The 23188-nt window shown below is 37.7% G+C and overlaps 2 protein-coding genes across 3 annotated transcripts; both read left to right on the forward strand.

The window, feature by feature from the left end:
* Window positions 1–535: 535 nt before the first annotated feature.
* On the forward strand, window positions 536–6162 carry LOC102792354 (B-cell receptor CD22-like). 2 transcript variants are annotated; one of them, XM_087841492.1, is made up of 12 exons: window positions 536–605; window positions 992–1306; window positions 1434–1634; window positions 1756–2088; window positions 2321–2521; window positions 2619–2951; window positions 3063–3287; window positions 3851–4105; window positions 4720–4804; window positions 5033–5090; window positions 5596–5855; window positions 6036–6162. In XM_087841492.1, exons 1-12 carry the CDS (start codon window positions 536–538, stop codon window positions 6097–6099), a joined length of 2400 nt encoding a protein of 799 aa, XP_087697618.1. In that variant the 3' UTR covers window positions 6100–6162. The 2 variants fall into 2 exon arrangements, with proteins under 2 accessions (XP_087697618.1, XP_087697619.1); XM_087841493.1 differs by lacking the exons at window positions 1434–1634; window positions 1756–2088 and adding an exon at window positions 4354–4506.
* A 7499-nt stretch (window positions 6163–13661) lies between these two features.
* Window positions 13662–21240, forward strand: LOC148102397 (sialoadhesin-like). Its single transcript, XM_087841490.1, has 12 exons — window positions 13662–13800; window positions 14544–14900; window positions 14993–15217; window positions 15856–16209; window positions 17659–17868; window positions 18599–18856; window positions 19303–19563; window positions 19656–19916; window positions 20052–20133; window positions 20227–20287; window positions 20869–21092; window positions 21177–21240. Exons 1-12 carry the CDS (start codon window positions 13662–13664, stop codon window positions 21238–21240), a joined length of 2496 nt encoding a protein of 831 aa, XP_087697616.1.
* The last annotated feature ends 1948 nt before the right edge of the window (window positions 21241–23188 follow it).

A 23188-nucleotide genomic window follows, 5' to 3' on the forward strand; every position in this document is an offset into this window, starting at 1 on the left:
AGAGATAATTACATGATGCAGGTAAGCTGGTATTATCATCAGAAGCCTGATAAGCTAAAGCCAGCATGTTAACAGAAAGACTGCTAACTGTCATTCAAGTAGTTGTAGCTGACTCACCCTATGTTGTTTTTATCTAGGAGACATTTTGTGTTAAAGATTTGCTCTCAGCTCTCTGCGAGATGAGTTTTGCATAAAGTAAACCTACATTAAAGCTAAAGATGTATAGAAAATTTTTATATGATCTCATTAATAAACTGGACCAGAAACGTAAAATTAAAAAGTGATTAAAATATGTTGTGCTTGTTTTTAAGAAGTTCATTCTGCGTGCTGCACTGTATAAGAACCACTTCTTCATTTCAGTGTGGGAGTTTACAGGTTTTCATCTATTTACCCATACTGAGCGTGTACAGCAGGAAGGAAGACAGTTTAATACGACTTTTATATTTTCCAACCACAGAAGAGATCTCATCTCACCTCAGCGTCTCATGAAGACTAACTAGTGAACAGGATTTGTCATGTTGATGTGATTTAAGAAATGAGAGGAGCAGCTATGAGTTTAAGTGCAGCAGCGAGCAGATGTGTTCTCTTCCTTCTCTCTTTATCAGGTATTGTGTATCTCTATTTTTGACTTATATCAACGGTTACACCCTGATACCAGAGCTGTTTCCGGTTGTCACAAATTGAAAATGTTAAGGTTCGCAATAAACCCAAATTTTTCAAATTGTGTTATTTGTACTAACGGACCTACACAGATTTGCGGCTTTATTGATTTGAGCTCCTCACAACCTTTTTAGAGCATAGAGTTACCATTTAGAAGAAGTAGAGGAAGATTGTTCCTTTTACCTCTTCCCAGTGCATAATAATCCCATCTTAACCAGAACCTTATCACAGCATTAAAGTGATTTATTTTTATTTTGGAAGGTGCAAACAAATACTAAACTAAACTACTTTAGAGGATTTGATTTTGATTCTGATGTGTTCTGTGTTACAGTGGTTCAGAGTAATAATGGAGTGACTTACACTTCTACTCAGATCTGTGCCTTTAAAGGATCAACAGTGGACATAGGCTGCTCCTTCAACCAGCCATTAAAATTGTCAAAAGAAATTTGGCTCACTGAACGTATTGAATATAACACTGATGATCTAAAAAAGGACTCAGGTCGAGTGTCGTACAGCTCTCACTGGAAGAACTGCACTCTGACAATCAGAGACCTGAGAGAGAGCGACTCAGCTGTGTACAAGTTCAGATACATAACAAACAAAGGTGGTCTTACTGTTTCACCTGGAGTCACTCTGACTGTCACAGGTAACATTTTTATTTACACATCTGTCCAAACTTGTTATGAATATAACTGTATGTGTTTACAAATGGATAAACAGAACAGCAGAGCAGAGTCTCCACTCTGATTTTTGCTCTCTCTTCACATAATCAGCTCTTCAGGTACACGTGGACAGATCCAACGGGGCAACGCTAACTTGTCAGAGCAGTTGTCAAATACATGATAGTCCATCCTACATCTGGTACAAAAATGGTCAGAAAATTTCTACTGGAGGCCTGTACTGGTATTCAGACAATCTGAAGCCTTCAGATAGCTACTCCTGTGCTTTAAGAGATTTCTCCTCTCCTTCAGTGTGTGAGTTTATTTCAGTTACATAAAACCATCTTGTAGAGTCACTACATACATCTGAATAAAAACAGTCAAACTCACAGTAACTACTTTCTAAATCTGACTTAAAAATCATTTTATGTTTCAGGTGTCCGAGGTGATTCATGCAACAGAGTGAATTACAGTAACAGAAACATCTGTGCATTCAAAGGCTCATCAGTGGACATTTCTTCTACTTACAACAGTTATGAAAGTTCAATCCAATCAACATCCTGGTTCTGTTCTGGTCGTGGATCTGAGGACCTCACAGAAGACTCCCAGTATGCAGGTCGTGTTGAGGTGATTGAAACAGAGCGAGGACGCTCCACTCTGAGAATCAGAGACCTGACAGAGAGTGATTCAGCCGAGTATCACTTCAAATTCAAAACACAAAGCTTTGAATGGAAGAGTAGTTTACCTGGAACAACTCTGACTGTCACAGGTACTGATCAACACACTTATATTTAATATAAGTGCTATAAATTTTAGTATTATTGGGGGTTTTAAATTAATTAGAACAAACAAACAAACTTTAAATTATTTCATGTTTAGACATTGAGGAAGTTATTATTTTTCCACACATTGATAGATCTGTGAAATGAATTCCCTATTATGACTCCCTCAGTGTGAGAGTGACTGACATCTTATTTATTGTTTCTTGTCCACTGGTCAAGATGTTCAGGTCAGTGTGTTGGCTGGACCACGGTTGGATTGTGTCACCAGCTGTAATCCTTATGTTTCATCTTATGTCTGGTACAAAAATGGAGAAGAAGTGATTGGAGCCAGCTCTTCTTCTTATGACGTGCCACGTGACTATAAAAACAGCTACTCATGTGCTTTAAAAGGATTTGAGGATTTTTACTCTGCATTAGTTTGTGAGTTCACTTTGAGATTTTATCGAAATAAAAACTTTTAATCTGGGTTATTATTAATATCATGTTCTTCCTGTCAATGATACATCTTTTTCTTTAGGTGTCTATGGTGAACGGTGCAACCGAGTGAATTACAGCAACAGAAGAATCTGTGCAGTCAAAGGCTCATCAGTGGACATTTCTTCTACTTACAACAGTTATGAACGTCAAATCCAGTCAACATCCTGGTTCCGTTCTGGTCGTGGATCTGAGGACCTCAGAAAAGACTCCCAGTATGCAGGTCGTGTTCAGGTGATTGAAACAGAGACAGGACGCTCCACTCTGAGAATCAGAGACCTGACAGAGAGAGATTCAGCCGAGTATCACTTCAAATTCAAAACACAAAGATTTGAATGGAAGAGTAGTTTACCTGGAACAACTCTGACTGTCACAGGTACTGATCAACACACACTGATGGATATTTAATCAGCTCAGTTGTTCAGTTGTGGTAATGGGTGTATTTATTGTTTTGAGTATTTGATGTCTGCTGTGTTGTCATATTCAGCTCTGCAGGTGAAGGTGAGCAGAATAATATCAGTCCATGAGTCTCAGACTGAGGCAGAGCTGAAGTGTGAAAGCAGCTGCAGTCCAGCTGGTCGTCTTTCTTTCGTCTGGTTCAAGAACAATCAGTTTATGGTTGAACAAAGTTCTTATCAAGGTCTGTTCAATCCTGGAGACATCATCTCCTGTGCTTTCAAAGGACACGAAGATTATCGCTCAGATCCTGTGTGTAAGTTTACTTCACTGTGTTATGTGATGATCACGATTTTCAGCTCCTCAGCTTTCTTTGTTCACCAAAATGTTGTTTAAGATTTTCAGTAAAATTCACAATACTGTACATACAGTTTAAAGGTGAGTGGAGTCAGTTTCATGAATTAGAGGTAAGCACTCAGTTAAAGTCAGAAAAGAACAGTCATTGTGCTGAAGAGTGGTTTGATCCTGATCAGAGAACATTCAGTTCTTTTCATTTTGGAAGTTACAAACAAATGTACATTTAATCCTGCTTATTTTACTTTTGAGGAACTGATTTGCAGTGTAATAATCAGAGATGCGCAGGGATCTGCTTTTGACTGTCCATGGACTGTCATGTGTACATCCAATTTATGGAACAACTGACAAATCCAGCAAACATGGTCTGTTCATGCAAAGCATGAATCTAATATATTGAAAATAACAAATGTGACCAATAATTACAGGCTTGTCTTTCCCCATACTTGAGGATGTGAGAGACTAAAATTAAAGTGACGGAAATTTCTTAAATTCTAAATGTCCTGTAAATATTTTCTGTTCTAGACATTCCAGGGGTTCCCTCTGTGTCAGTGAGTCCCTCTGCTGAGATAGTGGAGGGCAGTTCAGTGACTCTGACCTGTAGCAGTGATGCTAACCCAGCAGCTAAATATACCTGGTACAAGGAACAACAACCAATCAGCCAAAATAAGCAAATCATCTTCAGGTCCATCCAGTCCGCTAATTCTGGAGCGTATTACTGTACTGCTGAGCACGAGGTGGGCCGAAGGTCATCTGAAGTCATCTTTATCAGAGTGAAATGTGAGTCAAGACAATTTTCCTATAATACCACACAGGAAATAGGGGTTTAAACTCTGACATTGTCACAGGGGGAGAAAAGAAGATTTGTAAGATTAAAACTGTCTTTACAAACTGCTATATCGGGTATAGATATTTAAAGTTAAAGAATAGGATGTTGTACAATTTCTTCACAATTATTATGTTGAACACTAAATTTGAATGTAAATTTGCTGCAATTTTTGTCATAATTATTTCTACATCCCTTCCAGATGCTCCAAAGCTTCCCTCTGTGTCAGTGAGTCCCTCTAAGGAGATAGTGGAGGGCAGTTCAGTCACTCCGTCTGGTGAGATTGGTGACAACAGTCCAGTGACTCTGACCCGTAGCACAGTCAGTTTTTCTCCTGACATTAGGAACAATCAAGGTAGTGACACAATGGAGTTGTTAAAATTGGCCCAAGTGTAGTTTTAGTATTTTTAGTTTGTAACTGCTGTATGACATTAGGCAACAACTATACTCAAAGTGTGTCATTAATCAAGACTTTGGTCTGATATGTTTTATCTTCTATGTCCATTCTTATGAGACCCTTAATCATGTAATCCGGTAACAAGTTTTCAGTTTGGTCACTGTTTCCTAGACTCATGGAAAAAATCAACTGCAGTTGCATCAATCACTGTTCTATTTCTGGCTGTTATAATCATCTGTGGAATCATATTCATTAGGTGAGCAGTTCGGTTATATTGTTAAAATCAATGTGTCTTTATTGATTTCAAGCTGCTATAATAATAATAATAATAATAATAATAATGATAATAATAATAATAATAATAATAATAATAATAATATTAACAAAGCTCCTTGAGGTGACCTTTGCTGTGATTTGGTGCTATATAAATAAAATTGAATTGAATTAATAATTAATTAAAATGTTCATTCATTCTTCTGTACAGAAGAAAAGGGTGCTTCAAAACAAATTCATCCAGAGAGAGGCCAGACAACAAGCCAGAGGTAAGGAAGAAGAGGTCAGGTAGCAGGTATACATATATGAACCTGAATTTTAATGTAAATGAATCTCTTTGTATATGTCGCATACTGCTGTCATACACTGCACAGTGGGAAGTTTAAATTTGGCTGCTATAGTACAGAAGTTTGATGACTTTGTATAGTTTACATGCTTCAAACTTCATGTCCCACCCAAGTTTATGAGATCCACACTGCACAGTGTGTGGGTACCTTAAGTTCTCTCATATATGAAAATGTACATGAACAGTTCATAAAAAGTAAAGTCTACTGTTTTCCTGGAGACAGTGATTAATTGTAATTAACTTTCATGTGTTGAGAAAATGACACCTTTCTGTTTAATAGTGTTGTTGGTGGGTTGCTCTTCCTTTGCTGCATATAAACCTCTCCAGGAATACAGATACAAGGTTTGGGAGGCTGTGGCTCAGAAGGTAAGGGAGAGAGGGATGTCCAACCATAACCTTTCACCTTTTATGGTTATTTTTAATTACAGGAAAATGCATATTGTTATTACACACTTAACGCTCCGCAAAGTGGACGTCCAGAGCGTGGCGGCCCTTCAGCTCCAGCACAGAGTAGAGCACCAGGGGAGCAGCAGGATGATCTTTGCTATTCCAGTGTAACTTTCATAAAGAAGCCAGAAGAGCACGACTACTACAACATTCTTCCCATTAAGGCCAAAAGAAGAAAAGAAAAGGACGAAGAAGTAACAGATGTGGACTACACTGTGGTCAGATTAAACAGCACCCAAAGGTGAGGACACTTATTTTGTGAAACGCTGGGGAAATATTTCCAGCTTGTTATATTTGTTAATTTTGGACATAACACAAAGTTTTTTCTTTTCTTAATTAATGTTACTGATATTGTGAGCTTTTAAAAAAAATCAAAAAATATTATCTTTATATTTCTGAGAGTGTGTTTTTACCTTTACAGATTAAGAGATCAACAGGCTGCAGAGCATTCATCAGCACTGTACAGCACAGTCAGGAAAAAGTAGAGTATGAACATGAATGTGTGTCCTCAGTGTACATTTTTAATGTTTTAGGAAGATACTGCTGTTTATAGCTGTGTTTGCATTTTGATAAAGAATGATGCAACAGATGAATCAAAATGTGTCCTTTGACAGTGGACTTCCTGTCCCTGTCTACACGTGTACCTAGTTTCTTGAAGACCTGAACAAGAGGAACATTACAGAATTTATTGAGGCGATCTTGGAAAAGCAAAATGTGTTGCACCACAAGTGCACTCTGATCAGAGTTCTGATGGCAACAGCTGCCAGACAGGATTAAAAAAAAAAAAAAAGAGTCTACCTTTACTGAAATAAAATCTTACTACAGCTAACAAGAAGCCCAAGGCCTCTCTAGGCAGTAGGCACTATTGGGGGAATTGTATTGTATTTTGTTTATGTTAATTTTGTTTTCTTTGTTCTTTTTAAGGGTACTTTAAGTTTGTAGTACACTAAAACAAGTGTAAAGGCTTTTATTTGTCCTGCCGAAACTCATTTTAATGTACTTAACATAATTGTGAGTAGAATTATTTTTTATTTGTGTTTATATGGGATATAGGAGAACATTTGCAGAACAGCAGGAGGTAGGTCTGATTAATCTTAAAGTCCTGGTGCTTTGAGTGTCTGCTGTTATTTTCAGTGCCCTCCTGAACTGCGCTCACGTGTCGATTACAGCTGTGTTTAGCAGTTTCTTGTTATCTTGAAACTTATTTCCTTCATAGTGAATCAGAGGGCACACGATTTTCAACAAGTATGCCCATCATTCAGGTCATCTCTGTTATTTTGAGTAAAATTAGAAAGGTTTCACTAAGATTAAATAAAATAAAACAAAATAATTAAAACCAATGTTTCTACAAATTCTGGTGTCCTTCTCCACTTTATGTTGCTAGTAACAGTGCTGAGCATTTACATATTAGGCATAGGCATATAAAATCTATTCAGAACTCAGCTATCATAAGGAATGACCTCATTAATAAATTGTGGTGAGTTTAAAAACAACAAGTGTAAATGTGTTTTCTTTAAGCTGTATTTTCTTAAAAGTTATCAGTGATTGCACCAGAGGAAATTTACAGACATTCATCTGTTCATGCACATTAGGCGTGTGCGCAGGAAGGAAGACAGCCGGAAATCGATCTCGCTTTAATTTTCCAACCACAGAAGAAACCATCTTCAAACATCTGTGATGAAATACACAATTTTTCATATGTGATCGACCTGACGCAGTTTAAGCAAGAAGTGTTTTAAGAAATGAGAGGAGCAGCTATAAATGTAACTGCAGTAACGAGTGAAGTCTTCCTTCTCTCTGTGCTGATATGGTACAAAATATAAATCTCCATTTATGTTTTGTTTTTATACACAAACCACTCACGTGTGTTCACACCTCAAGCATCTGAAGCGCTGCACATCATATAATACTGTAAAGCTGTGTTTGTGTAATGAGCGGGATGAAGAAACGGCTGTTTTGGACTGAAACCAAATTTTAGAAAATATACTTATACTATGTTACTTTAGCATCCACCACTACAAGCACTTTATCTGACAGCTTTGATCAAGGATTCTTGCACGTACATGTGAGGTCACATACAGTGCAGTGAAAAAGTATTTACCCATTCCTGATGTCTTTGCATATGCTTTCTTTCTTTTTGTATATTTGCCACAATATGACAAATATTTTTTATATTATGACAAATATTACCCCGTTAAATTTTGAAATAACTGGCTTTTTTCTATTTATTGGAAAGCTAGTTAATTAGTTAGTTAGTTTGCTGCACGTAGGCCTGATTGCTGCAGGACCCACTGAATGAAGAAATCACTTAAACAGAACTTATCTGATTAAGTGAAGAGCACAAAATGCAACACATCATGCCACAATAAAGACAGAGCTAAAGAAACAAAGTTGTCTATCAGAGTGGAAAGGGTTAAGAGTTATGTGGGAGGCTGTGAATTTAGAAAATTTAATGAACAGTAAAAGAGGAATAATAAATAATGATTGATTAATCAATAAATAATTCAAATGGTGAAGGGATTAACAAAATAAAAGGCAATGTTAAAAAATTTCTTACTTAAAAAAATTATATCAGAATTTAAAAAAAAAGATTTTTAATTAAATAAAATATTTTTTTTTTCTAAAAATGCAATTTAAAAAGAGAAATGAGTAAGGGTAACAAGAAGTAAGTAAGGGTATATAGAGCGTTTGATGAGACGGGGAAATGTCAGTCTAAGTGTAGAGTAACTGTGACGGGTGGATGTCTCAGAGCTGAGAGTTCACGGCTAAAACGTGGCTTTCTCTGTTCGCTCAGTCTTCACGCAGAGTTAGAGCTGAGCGCTTTCTGCTCCTCAAAAAGAATTAAATAAATATAATTCTAAATAACTAAATATAATTCTATACATAGATTTAATTACTGATATTGAGACAGTTTTTTTTTTTTACTTGATTTTCCTCCTCTATTCTTTCTTTATTATGTGCCTCCATCTATTTTTGTTATTTGCATGTAAAGTACACTTTTCTCCGTCTCTTGCTCACTCGGTTGGTGGGACTGCTGTTCTTCCTCCGGTGTTTCTCCCCGGTTAGTGTTTACAGCAGTCACCACCTGTGACTCCGAGGCCTTTACATTATTTATTTCTCCTACATTGGGTAGTCTGACACATTTTGTTGCATTTATTTTTTAGTTTATTTGACCTCTTTCAGCTTTCCATTTTTATTTATCCATCTTTATCAAACACTTCTTCCACACTAAACTCTGATCTAGACGTCACGTGAGCACACAGGGAAGGTAGGAGAGGGGAGGACAGTAAAGTGTTTGTTGCTCTTTTACAGATTTCAGGTTTATATGGTGCAACAGTTATCTCCTCTCACTTACGTCACACCGTTCTGAGTGAGAAAGGGGGAAAAGCTGCACTTACACTCTGTTCACTCGCTCCCTCATACGGTGATTCTGAGCCAGCACTTTGCGCTGATGTTGTTGAAACGAACAGACCGCACCTTTGAAAAAAAAAGAAAAAGTGCAATGTTAGATCAAAGAACTTCCCACTCCCGTGGGCGCATTTCTGCTAATGATATCATCAGGCTAACTGGTAAACCCCTACAGTGGCTGTTTGAAGGCAAATGTGTCTTCAGGCAGTCACTGAATCAGAATCAGAATACACATTTACTCAAAAACAATAGGAACAGTAAATGTTAAAGTACCAATAAAATAATACAATTTATTGTATTACTGGTTATTGAGTTTGTTTGTATCTGCCACCCTCAACCTGATGCTGCAGCATGCAACAGCATAGAGGACAGCACTGGCCACAACAGACTCGTACAGACAGCACGTACAAACTCCAAAACACATTTCTAGCGTTAACTGAACTTCCAAAACAGAGCTACCTAGATCACTTAAATTACACAATTGAAAGCATGAAAGCATATGTGTATTGTTTGTGTATTTATACACAAGCACTCATATATATTCAAATAATTAAAAAAAAATGTTCATTTACCTGTTACTACCACACACCAAATCCGGTCGTTGGTAATTCCTGGCTTGTGTAGCCACTAGGTAACAAAAGCTCAACACTGGGCCGAGCATCCTGGAGCACTTCTGTTGTGTTTTGTACGTGTTTTGGAGTTTTTACGTGTTTTGGAGTTTGTACGTGCTTTGTCTCTAGGGACCACCGTAAATATACTTTTATTTATTCACGCCACATAAAATGTAATAAATAAATCAGATAATGCAAAAACCAACTATTCACATTTCAACTTTTAACTATTTAAATTTTCAGCTTTTTCCTTTTACAAATTTAAAGTGAAACAACACAAAACACTGCAAACCCAACACAATTAAATATAAACTAAAATATGAAAACAAAAAGAAGATGCATATTCTCTGTCACATGGACCTGCATGAATAAACTTTCTGAATCCTTTATCATCTGCAACTGAAAATAGTTGTGGATGATAAAGGATGTGATGTTGTTGTCCCTGGCTCTCTTTCTCTCTCTCTCCCTCCCGCTCTGTTCCTGTGCTACTAAGTGTAACTACCGCCCCTCCCCCCTCTTCCCAGCGCAAAGCACAAGGCCTGCATGCTGAGTGAAGCGGGAAAAAAGTGAAAGAGAGAGAGAGAGGGTGAGAGAAAAAAAACAGCAACCCACGACTCGCGATAAGGAGCCGGCTCGCGTCGTTCACGTCAAAGATCCGGCTCTAAGAGCCATTTCGTTCGCGACCGACACATCACTACTTCCTGTAGAGTGCAGCGGTGTTTTTAACCTGTTCAGTTTATTAAAGGTTGAATAAGAAAGGGTAGTGGACGGCCTCTAGTGGTGCCCGAGTGTTGCTGATCAGACACAGTGTTGAAGAAACACATATTGTGCACTCAAAAAAATTTGTTGTTGGATGAACATAATTTAATCATGGCACCTTTTTCCACGTGATTTAACCAAGTACAGTAACCCATTTTTGACCATGTCAAATCAACACATTTGGCATTAGAGACAAACAACCATTTACACTCATGGGTAATTTAGAATCATCAATGAACCTAACTCTAATTACACACTGCAAACCAGCCAGATTGTGGATATGAACGCGGGCCCTTCTTGCTGTGAGGCAACAGCACTAACCATCACACCACCAAGCTATCAATCCAGGCTTAGCAAAACTAGGAAAGCTATGATTACAAGGCTTGATGCAGAGTTTTCTGTACGTTTTTGTCCTTGACAGGTTAAACCACAATAAATAGCAATAGCATACACATGTGGTGTGGATGTGGTTATCTGCCTCTTAAAAATCCAGCGATTTTCCTGCAGTTTGACATCTAATGTGATCTTGTGAATTTCGTGAGTCCAGGCAACTAACCACTCTGACTAGATTGTATCATGTCATCTCAACAAGAAGAAAACAAGTTGCTGATTTTCATGCAGATGCTACATGATTTAATTATGTTCACCATAGAAACAATAAATTATTTAGTTCAAATTACAAGTTTGAATCTTGTACATGTAACAATCACCCAATTTCATTTTTTTGAGTGTGGCCTTCCTGTCAAATATCTACAATCCAGGCCACGAGAGAGACATCTGCCTGCATCGCTGTCAGGTTTTCACCCAGGATGGTCGCCCTGATGGCATTGAATGACTGAATACACTGAATCTGGCCCTAAATATCATGCCGACAACTTTTAACCCTAATTTTTTGTCAACTTAGCTGCAGGAAATCAATAAAAGTGAAAACTAAATTTCAACCAATTAAGCTAACAGCACAACTTCTCTCTGGTAGATGAGGACACATTGGGCCATTGGTGTTCAGTTGGGAAGCTCATCTTGTAACTGGAAGGTTGCCAGTTCAATCCCCAGCTCTGTCTGTCTTGGCCGTTGTGTCCTTAATTGGGCAAGACACTTCACCCTACACCTAACACCTACTGGTGTTGGCGACAGGGGCCGATGGCGTGATATGGCAGCCTCACTTCTGTCGGTCTGCCCCAGGGCAGCTGTGGCTACAACTGTGGTTTGCCTGCACCAGTGTGTGAATGTGAGAGAATAAATAGTGACCTTTGACAGATGGTGACCTCTCAACACTTTGAGTCAGTTTTGGCAGCAGGGACTCACAAAAGAAAACCAGAGACTTGAACTTCATACAGGAGAAATTGGCTCAGTGGTGTTTGACTCTGTTGTACAAATAAGCACATAATAGCTTATATAATATGAAGAGGATTGCAGGTTATTGAGAATAGACGTCAAATCACTAAAGACATACTGAATTTGAATATCTGTCATTTGCTTTGTTACACATTAAGCAGACACCAAAGGGACACTGGTACTGGCATTTCTTTTCACCATCTGCATTTGAATTTAAGTGCATTAGCAAAACTGTCAGTTTCGACCAAAACCGTTTTGGTCGAAACTCCCAAAGATAACCGGGTGATTAACTCTTGTCTGTTTTATTTAGCAGATCACAGCAGTAGGTTTTTATTCAGTTCATTAGTTTCACACGTATAGTACCTTTGTCATGCACTGATGAGTGTGATTGACAGGCCAGTACAGTCAATGAGAAAAAAAACAGCGAAACATAATATGACCAAGTTAAAAAAAAAAAAAAGACTCCAACTTTTTTATTTAATGGATTCAAAAGGAGTGACTGAGAACATAAACTCTGCAGGGAAGTGTTTACAAGTCTAGAAACAGAGCTGCTTTCTCATGTTCTCCAAAAGACTTTCAGGGGTTTTTTGTTTTTGTTTTCATTTTTACGAGCACAGCTATCACCATCTGTTGGCCTTCAGCTAGAATGCACTTTTAAGGCATTTCCACACTGACTTCTTTTTTAAGACCAGGAGGCTAGATCTACCTGTCTGTAGTTATAGCCAATCTGCCTCTGAATCAGGAGAAGTCTATAAATTGTAGGTACAATAATAAACTAGGCCAGCCTCTCCACAAACAGTCTCTGCAAGAAACTGAGTAAATCAAGTTCTCAGTCAGTGTCCTGGATCCATATAAAAAAACTGTTACTTGTTTTAGATTTTATTGTCTCTCTTTGCTATGTTGTCTTGATCCATTAAAAATGACATCACTGGACGTTGGTCAGAATTCACTGCTGCACTCTGCGTGCACCGTGGGTGGTTTCTGAATATGCTGAAGAGAAGTAGAAACCTGATAAATCTGGAGTAAAATGTAAGAGGACAGCTGATATAAGAGGACAGCTGATATAAGAGGACAGCTGTGATACACAGCTCTATGCATGTTGAATATTTTTGAAACAGTTGTTTTGAACACTGTTAGATCTTTTGTTCGTTTTTTGTTTGTTCACATTCAAATGGTCAACAATCAGTTAATGCTAGTAGAAGTTACAATTGTTTTTGTTTTTTTCTCAATCTACGTTTGGACGTGGACAGCACAGCGTCTGCCACGAGGGGGTGCAGTTTAGTAAGTTTGTAAAAAAGTAGTAGAAGAAAGAAACTCTTGTTCTGTTTTTAGTACCATCTACACAGGATTACAGTGTCTGTCTGCTCTCTGGTTGCAGCGTATAATAAGTGAAACCTAAAGTCAGTACTTGGAATCCATTGCAGTAGTAAAATGCGTAGAGACTAAATAAATATTAAATATTAAAAAATAATAATTGTATGTGTTAATGCATTTATGCAGCAGTGCTGACGGTGCATTGTCACTGTCTGGGACAAATAATTCACATTGTATGACTTGAAAATGAAATAACACAAACACATCATACCACTATAGATGTACTGAACCAATCTCATGTATTATTTACACCACATTAAATTCAAGTCAATGACGAGTTACATGTCACAGTTTCTCTGAGTCCTGATCTGCTGATCAGGAAACAGAAGAAGCTGTCAAGTGGATAGTGCACTCTATTTTTTTTAAAGTTTCATTACTGCAATGATCATCAGCCTCAAAATTGAACTTTCTTTTTTGCTTATGAGAAGTTTTAATTTCATGTTGGGAATGTCCGGATATTCAAATATTACAGGCTGGTAAAGAGGAAGTAAGCTCGGAAAGACTTTGACAGCTGTCTTATTAATGTGTTGAAACCACAACGGTCACATGTTTGCTGTCCTATGTCTTATTTTAGATCATTATGTGGATTATATCTCGTGTGCAGCTCTGACCATGTGACATTTTCTAACAGTGAGACGAACAGAATGAGTGTAACAACAGCTGTGAGTGGAATTGTTCTCATCGTTCTGTCCATATCAGGTACTGAACTTCTTTTTAATACACTTAAGGTCTTTAGTACAGTTATTTTAGTTGTTGTAAGTATATTTACTTACTGGACATCATCCTGGAACACTGTATGCTTTAATGTAATTATTTCATTAAATAACAGGAACTTCCTGCAGAGATGGTTAAACTGCTTGCACGTAATAAGAATAGTGATGGTTTCAGGCTAAATATAAGGCTATTTTTTTGATAGTTAAGATTTCATTTTTGAATTGTATATTTGTTGTTTCAGTTTGTGCGATGGTATTCTGACTACAATGTGCTATTTCTGCAACATTTAGCAAAATTCATATTATCAAGACGTCACAGTCTGATGCTGAAGAGTTTCACATTTCTTAAGCAGCTCCACGCTTCAGCGAACATGGGAAACCAAGCAAGCAAAGACACAACACGCCCTTCTAACTGTTCGCATTTAGCATTTTCCCATCCATATCACAGGTGGAAATACTCCAGCAACCAGGAATGTCCAAAACACAGAGTCAAATTTCCCACATTTGTTTTCTCAGTCATTATTAATATATGGATGGATTACTGAGACATGTGCATTAGGAATATCCAGCTTCTCTTTGAGAGACCAAACCGTATTGTCTCAGTTTGAGGTCTGCATTATGTATTCAAATATTTCTTGGGGAGAAAGTTTTGTGACTTCAGATGAAAACAAAATATAATTTTGACGTTTAAAATCATGCTAATCTTGACTGTGGTTTCTGATGTTTCAGTGGCGCACAGTTGGAGAGAATGGGAAGTGACTTTTACTTCTACTGAGATCTGTGCCATTAAAGGATCGACAGTGGAAATGCACTGCACCTACACATACCCACCAAGAATAAACAGCATCAATACCACAGTTCAGAATATCTTCTGGTTCATTTATTTGCCCAATGTTGAACCTGTGGATCTTAGAATAGATTCAAAGTATGCAGGTCGTGTTTGGTATCACTGTGGTACGAACGACTGCACTCTGAGAATCACAGACCTGAGAGAGAGCGACTCAGCTGTGTACAGATTAAAGCTCATAACAAACCAGCCAGGGGGGACCTATACTGGTTCACCTGGAGTCAGTTTATCTGTAACAGGTAAGACTGTTGTCTGTTGGATCAAATTCTTAACATTTATGAAACAGCGCAGGAAATTTCACTGTCTGTTATATTGCATTTTACTAATCCAGGTGTAGAAGTGCAGACGATTCACACATCTCAATGCCTTACTTATTGGTGCAACAAATTAGAGATGCAGTGTCACAGCAGTTGCCTTCCTCATCATTCTTCATACATCTGGTACATGAATGGACACATGACTTCAAAAGAATCACTTTATTCAAACTACTTTTATTCTGGAGACAGCATTTCCTGTGCTATCAAGCCACATGAGACCTTTCTTTCTCCTTCTGTGTGTGAGTATACGCCACAGCCTTCCACTCATACCCTCCTGAGAACCCAAGCTCTTGTTTGGGATGTGTATTAAATGTTTCCTAGCTGTTTGTGATTAGTTGGATCTGAAAAGTATCAAAACTGAACATCATCTTTAAGCAGAACGTAATAAAAAAAATATGTAAGGGCAGTACAGCACAACACATTAATAAAATATTATCTTAATAGAATATAAGAGAAAATGCATTTTCCCCATATTAGTACAAAGCGTCTCAGCGGGATATGATGCTGTTTCACGGCCAGATCTCCTAAACGAGCCAAATGGGAATTGTGAGCACCCAAAAATTAAGCCATGCTTTTATTCTGTCTGTCAGCAGTAAATTGTGTGTAACAAACATTAGTAAATATGTTTGTGTGCGCCTTGTAGAAATGTGTTCCCACCTCATTAACGCTGTCTTTTCTCTGTGCTGTCTTTGTAAATACACACAATATTTTTCGAATGCCAGAACCCAGATTGCGCTGATGCAATATTTATTATGTGCATCTGTTCCTTAATGTACTGTAGTAAGATATCTTTAAGATGGAGAAGACTGTTCAAAGACCATAAGTGTATGCAAAACTGTATTTTCATGGTGATCTTAAAAATAATTCTGTTTTTCAGGTGGCTATAATCAGTACTGCAACAGAGTGAATTACACTGAAAGAAGAATCTGTGCCTTCAAAGGCTCATCAGTGAACATTTCTTGCACATACTATCACACAGATCCTGTTGTGTCAAAATTCTGGTTCAGACCTGATCGTAGTCGTTGGTTGGGAACTCACTTTCTGCTATGGGACCTTAGTAAAGACTCCCAGCATGCAGATCGTTTTCAGTTCTTTGAAAGAGAGAAAGGACGCTCCACTCTGAGAATCAGAGACTTGAGAAAGACTGACTCTGCAGAATACCGCTTCAAATTCACAACGCAATCATTTCAATGGGGGAACATTTCACCTGGAACAACTCTGACTGTCACAGGTACTGACTGACCAATAAGTATTTATCTGTATTATAACCCTATACTATGTATAGTGCAGTGTTAATTTCAACATGTACATAGTCTATATTGTATGTGAATGACAACCATATATCCTCTTAGTAAACTTACAATCAGTGTTGGGGTCATTATTACAAAAAAAAGAAAAAAAAAAGCAATGTATTACACGTCACTCGTTACTTTTCTTAAAAGTAGTGCAGTCCATTAATTTCACGTTACTCTGTAAAGTGAACTAAAACACATTATTACCAGTCAACACTTTGAATCTTAGGCTACAGCTTCACATACCAACACAATTCTCTGTCCTTATGAGGACACACATACCATTTTTCTTTTAGTGTTTACAAACAATAACCCAACAACAAAACAAAACAACATCAAAATACCCTCAAAACCAAAAAACAAAGATGAAAAACAGCCTAACAATACTTCAAAGCCATTGCCTCAGTTGTTCTACTGTAGAAACATATGCAAGCAGAAATGAAGGTTAGGCTACAGTGGTGCAAGCCTGACTGCTCATCAGTGCCTTTGTTTCTTGTTACAAGAACAGTTTCCTTCCTCATACTGCTCATAACCGTTACATGCTTACACTGATTTATATTCTAATATCTTTAGGTAGATAGTGCATATTTCTATTGTGTGCACTTATGTTCATATTTATTATATTAATATTTTATATATTCTGTATTCTATTTCTGTACCACTTTCTTTTGCATCATGACACCAAGACACATTCTTCATATGTGTAGAAACTTAATTCTGATGCTGATTTACAGGGTCTGGCTGCTGCGTTGAAGTTGTTTCTTTCCTATAGCAGTTTTCAATTTACCATTGCACTTTTAATAATGCCCATATCTCTGTTCCTGAAAAGTTGAAAATGTTGAAAAGTTTCAGAACACCTCTATCATCTTTTTCACTCTTGCTAGGGCTTTCAACATTAACGCGGCATCATAACGATTAACACGAATAAAAAATTTTATGTAATCAACCCATCTGGAGCACAGAATGGAGAAACTTTGAACAAACTGTCCGTAATGCAGTGACAGAGACATTTGAAGGATTTTGAGTCATTCTGCGCTCCAAATGGGTTGATTGAGTTAAAAATTTTAATCGTGTTAATCATGATGCGGCATTAACGGGCGTTAACGTGGCTCTAACGCATCAAAGTGTCAACGTTGACAGCCCTAGTTCTAGTTCTAGCCCTAGTTCTTGCACATGAACTAAAATCAGCTGATTGTAGTGCAAGCAGAAAAATTACATGAATGTGTTACTGACAAATGTAATGTGATTACAGTAAAGTGTTACTTTGGAACACATTACACCCAACACTGCTTGTAATACTTATACAGAGCAATATTCTACTGCATCCTTAAAAGCAACCTGTTAACGGTGAATCTAAGTCAGGTAAATTCTGACATTTTGCTTTGCAGATCCAGATATACAGGTACAGGTGGTTTGGTCCTCCACTGGCCCACAGCTGATCTGTCGGAGCAGCTGTTTTCCTTCTGGTCATTCATCCTTTGTCTGGTATAAGAATGAAGATGAAATTTTTGGAGAATCTTCTTCCTTATACACAAAATATGCTGATGGTCCCGACAGCTACTCCTGTGCTTACGAGGGTCACCGCTCTAACCCTGTGTGTGAGTTTACTTCACAGTGCCACTTAACAAATGATCATCTTTGATCGTCAGTTGTTATATTAAAGACAGAGTAAATCATGTGAATAAAGTACAAGTAGGAAATATGATAAGTATTGTATATGAAACATATTTAAAGAGAAACCAAGAAAAAAACATCAAATGATTAAAGTGATCGTATCAACCATCTTATCCAGTGATCTTTGACTAATCCTGAAAATTATCTTTGGCTGTTTGTAATCAAACAGTGAAACAACTTTGTCTTACTGCTCAACTGCTTCTTAGATTTAGTTTCTATTTTGACATGATCATTCCAGCAAAATTTGTTCACGCACTCTTGCTGCTCATATTTGTATCTTTAGTAAAGATAAGACTGGCAGCGACTCGACTGTGTTGTGTTTGTTGGTACACTTATGGCACTGGCTTCCTATAGCAGGTTTATTTTGCCTCTAGGTATGTGTTCACTTTTGTTGAGATTGTGTATTGCTGATGAGCTTATAGTATAAAGTTAGAAAATACTCTATTATGTTTCTTTCATTTTTATTTGTTGTTAACCAGGATGAGTGACAATGCCAAAATACTCTGTAGAAGAAATTATAGTATGCATCTTTTCACAGTTATTAAAAACAGGCACAAGCGACAGAATTTCCAGCAGCTGGTGCAGCTCAACCATCATCACTCTGGACAGTGACACACAGGCTAATAACACATTCATGTATGTTTTGTTGTCCAGATGCTCCAAAGGTTCCCTCGGTGACGAGGACGGCTCCTGGTGACATCATTAAGGGCAGTTTAGTGTCTCTGACCTGCAGCAGTGAAGCTAACCCATTACCTAAGTATTCCTGGCACAGGAAGGCTCAAACACTGGTCAGTAAAGAAAAACAGCTGTTCTTCCAGTCCATCCAACCCTCTGATTCTGGAGAATATTACTGTACAGCTGAAAATGTGCTGGGAAGGAGGATATCTGAATATATCTTCATTAATGTAAAATGTGAGTAAAGAATTATTTATGTAAATGCAAAATAAAAAGAAGTCCATATGATGCCCACCTTCTTCATACTTGTCATCATTAACATCGAGTTTCAAGTTTTATTTGTCATATGAAGGTGGCACATTGCACATTATAATCAGCAAAATAGTAGATAAAGTAATTAAGGCAAAAATAAAAGAAAAAGTATATAAATAAAGAAAATGTATAAAAATATAACAACAGCAGAATAAATAAATAGAAATTACTTAAACTACTGTAAAAATACTTTGAGCAGTTTAGTCCTGGTCATGCATTAGGACACACTGAGCAGTAATAGCTCGTGAAGAAGCAGTTAAAAAAATAATACAATTTACAATTTTATTTGAATGTTTCAAAGGGGTTTATCACAATACCTTGCCCCACACTGCAACACACAATCTACCTAAAATTTGTGATCTATCTTGCAGATGGTCCAAATACGTCAATTGTGTTAATGACACCTTCTGGTATGATAGTGGAGGGAGATTCAGTCAATCTGACTTGTAACAGTGATGCTAACCCAGCAGCTAAACACACCTGGTACAAGGAGAACCAAACCCTGCTTGCAAGCCCAGTGAGCATCTATCATTTCACTGCCATCAGCTCAGAGGACAGCGGGAATTACTCATGCAAGTCTGAGAATCAGTATGGACAGATAACCTCAAATTCTCGATTCATAGATGTTAAGTGTAAGTAAAATTCGATTTTTCACTTCAAGTATTTGTATCAATGTATCTATATATATATATATATTTATATATAGATATTTGCTGTTTCCCAGATTCTCCCAGGCTTCCCTCTGTGTCAGTGAGTCCCTCTGCTGAGATAGTGGAGGGCAGTTCAGTGACTCTGACCTGTAGCAGTGATGCTAACCCAGCAGCTAATTACACCTGGTACAAGGAAGGCGAAGACTCATCAAAAGCATCGGGACAGAACTTCACTATTACTGAATTTAGAACTGAACACAGCGGGAGTTATTACTGTAACGCCCAGAACTCAAGAGGACAACATAGGTCCACCTTACATCTGATTACTGTAGCAAGTGAGCTAGAGGTTTTTGAATGGTTTTAGTATGAGAATGATCTCTATGCAAGTGAACACCTTTTAAGTGTGTAGTTATGTATAAGAATTTTCTGATGTTCCTGATTTGTTTCTATTATCCTTTGTGGCTTCTCAGGTACACGGAAAGCAGCAGTTACTGGTACAAGCACTGCTGTTTTCCTTGCTATCACACTGGTCATGGTTTGCCTGTGCATTAGGTGAGCAGTTCTGTGATTCTTAAGAATCAAATAGTCTGTCATCTCTTTGATACATAAATGTGCTGTTACATTGAATTCTTGTCTCCTATTTAGAAAATATAAGTGGTTCACACAACAGAGTAAAGATGGAGAGAAACCTTCCAGTGAAGAACAGGTGAGAAAGTATTCAACTGTGAAAGAAAAACACTTTAAAAACATACCTTAAAATAAAGCTGTCACCTTGGAGTGACAGCTTTATCTTAAATAAAGCCAAGTTATTTTGGAGCATTGTAATCTCAGCACAATATGTTTTCCTGCATTTCTACATTCCCTGCTGATCAATATGAGCAACACATATTAGAATGCAGTGCGATGGGATTTCTAATTTGTTTTGCATTGTGGCAATAAATGGAACAGGCCGATGAGGTCAAATTGAATTGAATAATCAAAACGAACTTAACAATATTGGATTACTTTTTTGAAAATACCACTAAACAGTATCTAAACACTAAAAAGTATCTAACCACTAATCTAATCCTCTAACATGTTAATTCTGACATAGTTTATCACATTGATTATTTTTAAAACCTTGTGTGGTCTAAATATGTATTTTTAATTTTCTCAAAAAAGAAGTGTTGAAATAATCAATTAAAAAAAACAAAACAAGTGCAACAATTCATTTCATAAGAGTCACCAGAAACTCTCGATACTTATTAAAGTATTTCTACAGTAAGTATCAAGTTCTGGTTTCATCAGGTGAACATGGATCCAGTGTACGACACCCTGACAGCTGTAGCAGAAGGAGAACCATCAGGTCACCAGGATGACCTTCACTACAGCACCATCAGCTTCTCTCAGAATCAGGCAAACGCTCTGTACTCCAACATCGGCCCAGGTCAGCTATACGGACACAAAGATGAAGAGGCCAGTGAAGCTGAATACACTGCTGTCAAATGTGACAATTCCAGTAGAGCCCAAGGGTGAGATACAGTTTTCATTGCCGTACAATTAAAGTAAACATCTGATTAGAAACTGATCATGTAAATCCTTTTTTCCCTTCACAGAACAAGATGTCAAGGAAATGGGGAAGATACATTTACACTGTACAGTACAGTCAAACGTTCATGAACAATGACTCTGTGGTTTACTCAAAGTGTCTTAAAAAAACAAAACAAATAATGACTTCACAACATAACCACAGCCATTCAGGACTTGTACACATTTTTGCATTGTACCTTCCATTTTAGGATTTGATTGATCAAATAAAATATATCAGTACTTCCTAGAAGGTCCTTTGGCAGCAGTATTAACAGCTGTATCATTTAATCCTTTTAGGGCTCACCACAGAAGATCATCTACCTCCATCCTCTATCCCAAGCGTTCTCTTCTGTCACTCCAACCCTCTGAATATCTTCCGTCACTAATCCATGAACCTCCTCTGAGGTCTTCCTCTTTACTCCTGCCGGGCAGCTTCATCTTATCCCTCTTCTGCACATGACTAAACCATCTCAACCTCTCTAACTTTTTCTTGTAACTGCTCAACCTGAGCTGTCCCTCTAATATACTCACTTCTAGAGATGTCCTTCTGCATTTCTCCCCCGTAACACTATATCAACCCAACACCTTCTCGTCACCTCCTCTCCAATCACCAAACTCTACCCACTGGAGAAAATTCCCACCATTTCATCCAACTTACTCCAGAATATCTCTCGTTCTAACCGGCGTCCAAATGCACTAACAACATACAACATCACCCCTTTAATTTCCAGTTTTGAACTCACTACACTATCTCAGGGGGAGGGAACATTAGTCCTCGAGAGCCGGTGTCCTGCAGATTTTATATCTCACCCTGGGTCAACACACCTGAATCAAATGATTAGGTTATTACAAGACCTCTGGAGAACTTCAAGACATGTTGAAGAGCTAATTTAGCCATTTAAATCAGCTGTGATGGATCAAGGACACATCTGAAACCTGCAGGACACCGGCTCTCGAGGACTAAGGTTCCCTACCCCTGCACTATCTGATCAAGCTCTACATAGTCCCAGCTATCCTTGAGTGATCTGGTATGAAAATCTTATTCATCATGAGCACCATGTTTCATTTGGTCAAGGTTTTGCAAGAGGAATTTATCATCTATTTATTTTCAGATATATTACAATAAATTATAGTAACACTTTTGGAAATACCTTGATGGTATGAAAATTTTTCATGTCAGTCAAATTGTCTCTACTGTAGCATTTTCTTTTTTGTAGATTCAGCTAAAGAAATGGAAACAATTGATGACAAAGATCCAAAAAGTACAATTTTATATTGTTGTTTGCTGTTTCTCTTCCTGACTCTTGGTGGCGCTGTCACTTGGTGTTCGCTCGCTCTGTGGTAGAGTATCACTTCCTAACATATGGCATAGAAACTGAACATTTAACAGTGTTTCCTGAAAACCCTCTCCTGTCTGATCATTTCCTGATAACATTTACATTTACAATAATTGATTACACAGCAGTGGAGAGTAGACTTTATCAAAGTAGATGTCTTTCTGAAAGCGCTGTAACTAAGTTTAAGAATATAATCCACCAACTGTTATCATCATCTTCAATGCCCTGTACCAACACAGAGCAGAGCAGCTATCTGAACGCTACTCCAACAGAGGTCGATTATCTTGTTAATAATTTTACCTCCTCACTACGTACGATTCTGGATACTGTAGCTCCTGTGACAACTAAGGTCTCTAATCAGAAGTACCTGACTCCGTGGTATAATTCTGAAACACGTAGCCTAAAGCAGATGAATCGTAAGCTGGAGAGGAAATGGCATGTCACAAATTTAGAGGATCGTCATTTAGCCTGGCGAAATAGTTTGTTGCTTTATAAGAAAGCCCTCCGCAAAGCCAGAACATTTTACTATTCATCACTGATTGAAGAAAATAGGAACAACCCCAGGTTTCTCTTCAGCACTGTAGCCAGGCTGACAAAAAGTCAGAGCTCTTTTGAGCCAACCATCCCTTTAACGTTAACTAGTAATGACTTCATGAACTTCTTCACAAATAAAATTTTTATCATTAGAGAAAAAATTACCA

The sequence above is a fragment of the Neolamprologus brichardi genome, chromosome 6 (assembly GCF_056152115.1).
Source record: "Neolamprologus brichardi isolate AB-2024 chromosome 6, ASM5615211v1, whole genome shotgun sequence".
NCBI lineage: Eukaryota > Metazoa > Chordata > Actinopteri > Cichliformes > Cichlidae > Neolamprologus > Neolamprologus brichardi.

Coding starts and splice junctions, on each gene's coding strand:
- LOC102792354 (XM_087841492.1), top strand. CDS start 536: ATGAGAGGAGCAGCTATGAGTTTAAGTGCAGCAGCGAGCAGATGTGTT. Junction 1,307..1,433: donor AGTCACTCTGACTGTCACAG/GTAACATTTTTA, acceptor TCACATAATCAG/CTCTTCAGGTACACGTGGAC. Junction 4,106..4,719: donor CATCTTTATCAGAGTGAAAT/GTGAGTCAAGAC, acceptor ACTGTTTCCTAG/ACTCATGGAAAAAATCAACT.
- LOC148102397 (XM_087841490.1), top strand. CDS start 13,662: ATGTCTTATTTTAGATCATTATGTGGATTATATCTCGTGTGCAGCTCT. Junction 18,857..19,302: donor TATCTTCATTAATGTAAAAT/GTGAGTAAAGAA, acceptor TCTATCTTGCAG/ATGGTCCAAATACGTCAATT. Junction 19,564..19,655: donor TCGATTCATAGATGTTAAGT/GTAAGTAAAATT, acceptor GCTGTTTCCCAG/ATTCTCCCAGGCTTCCCTCT.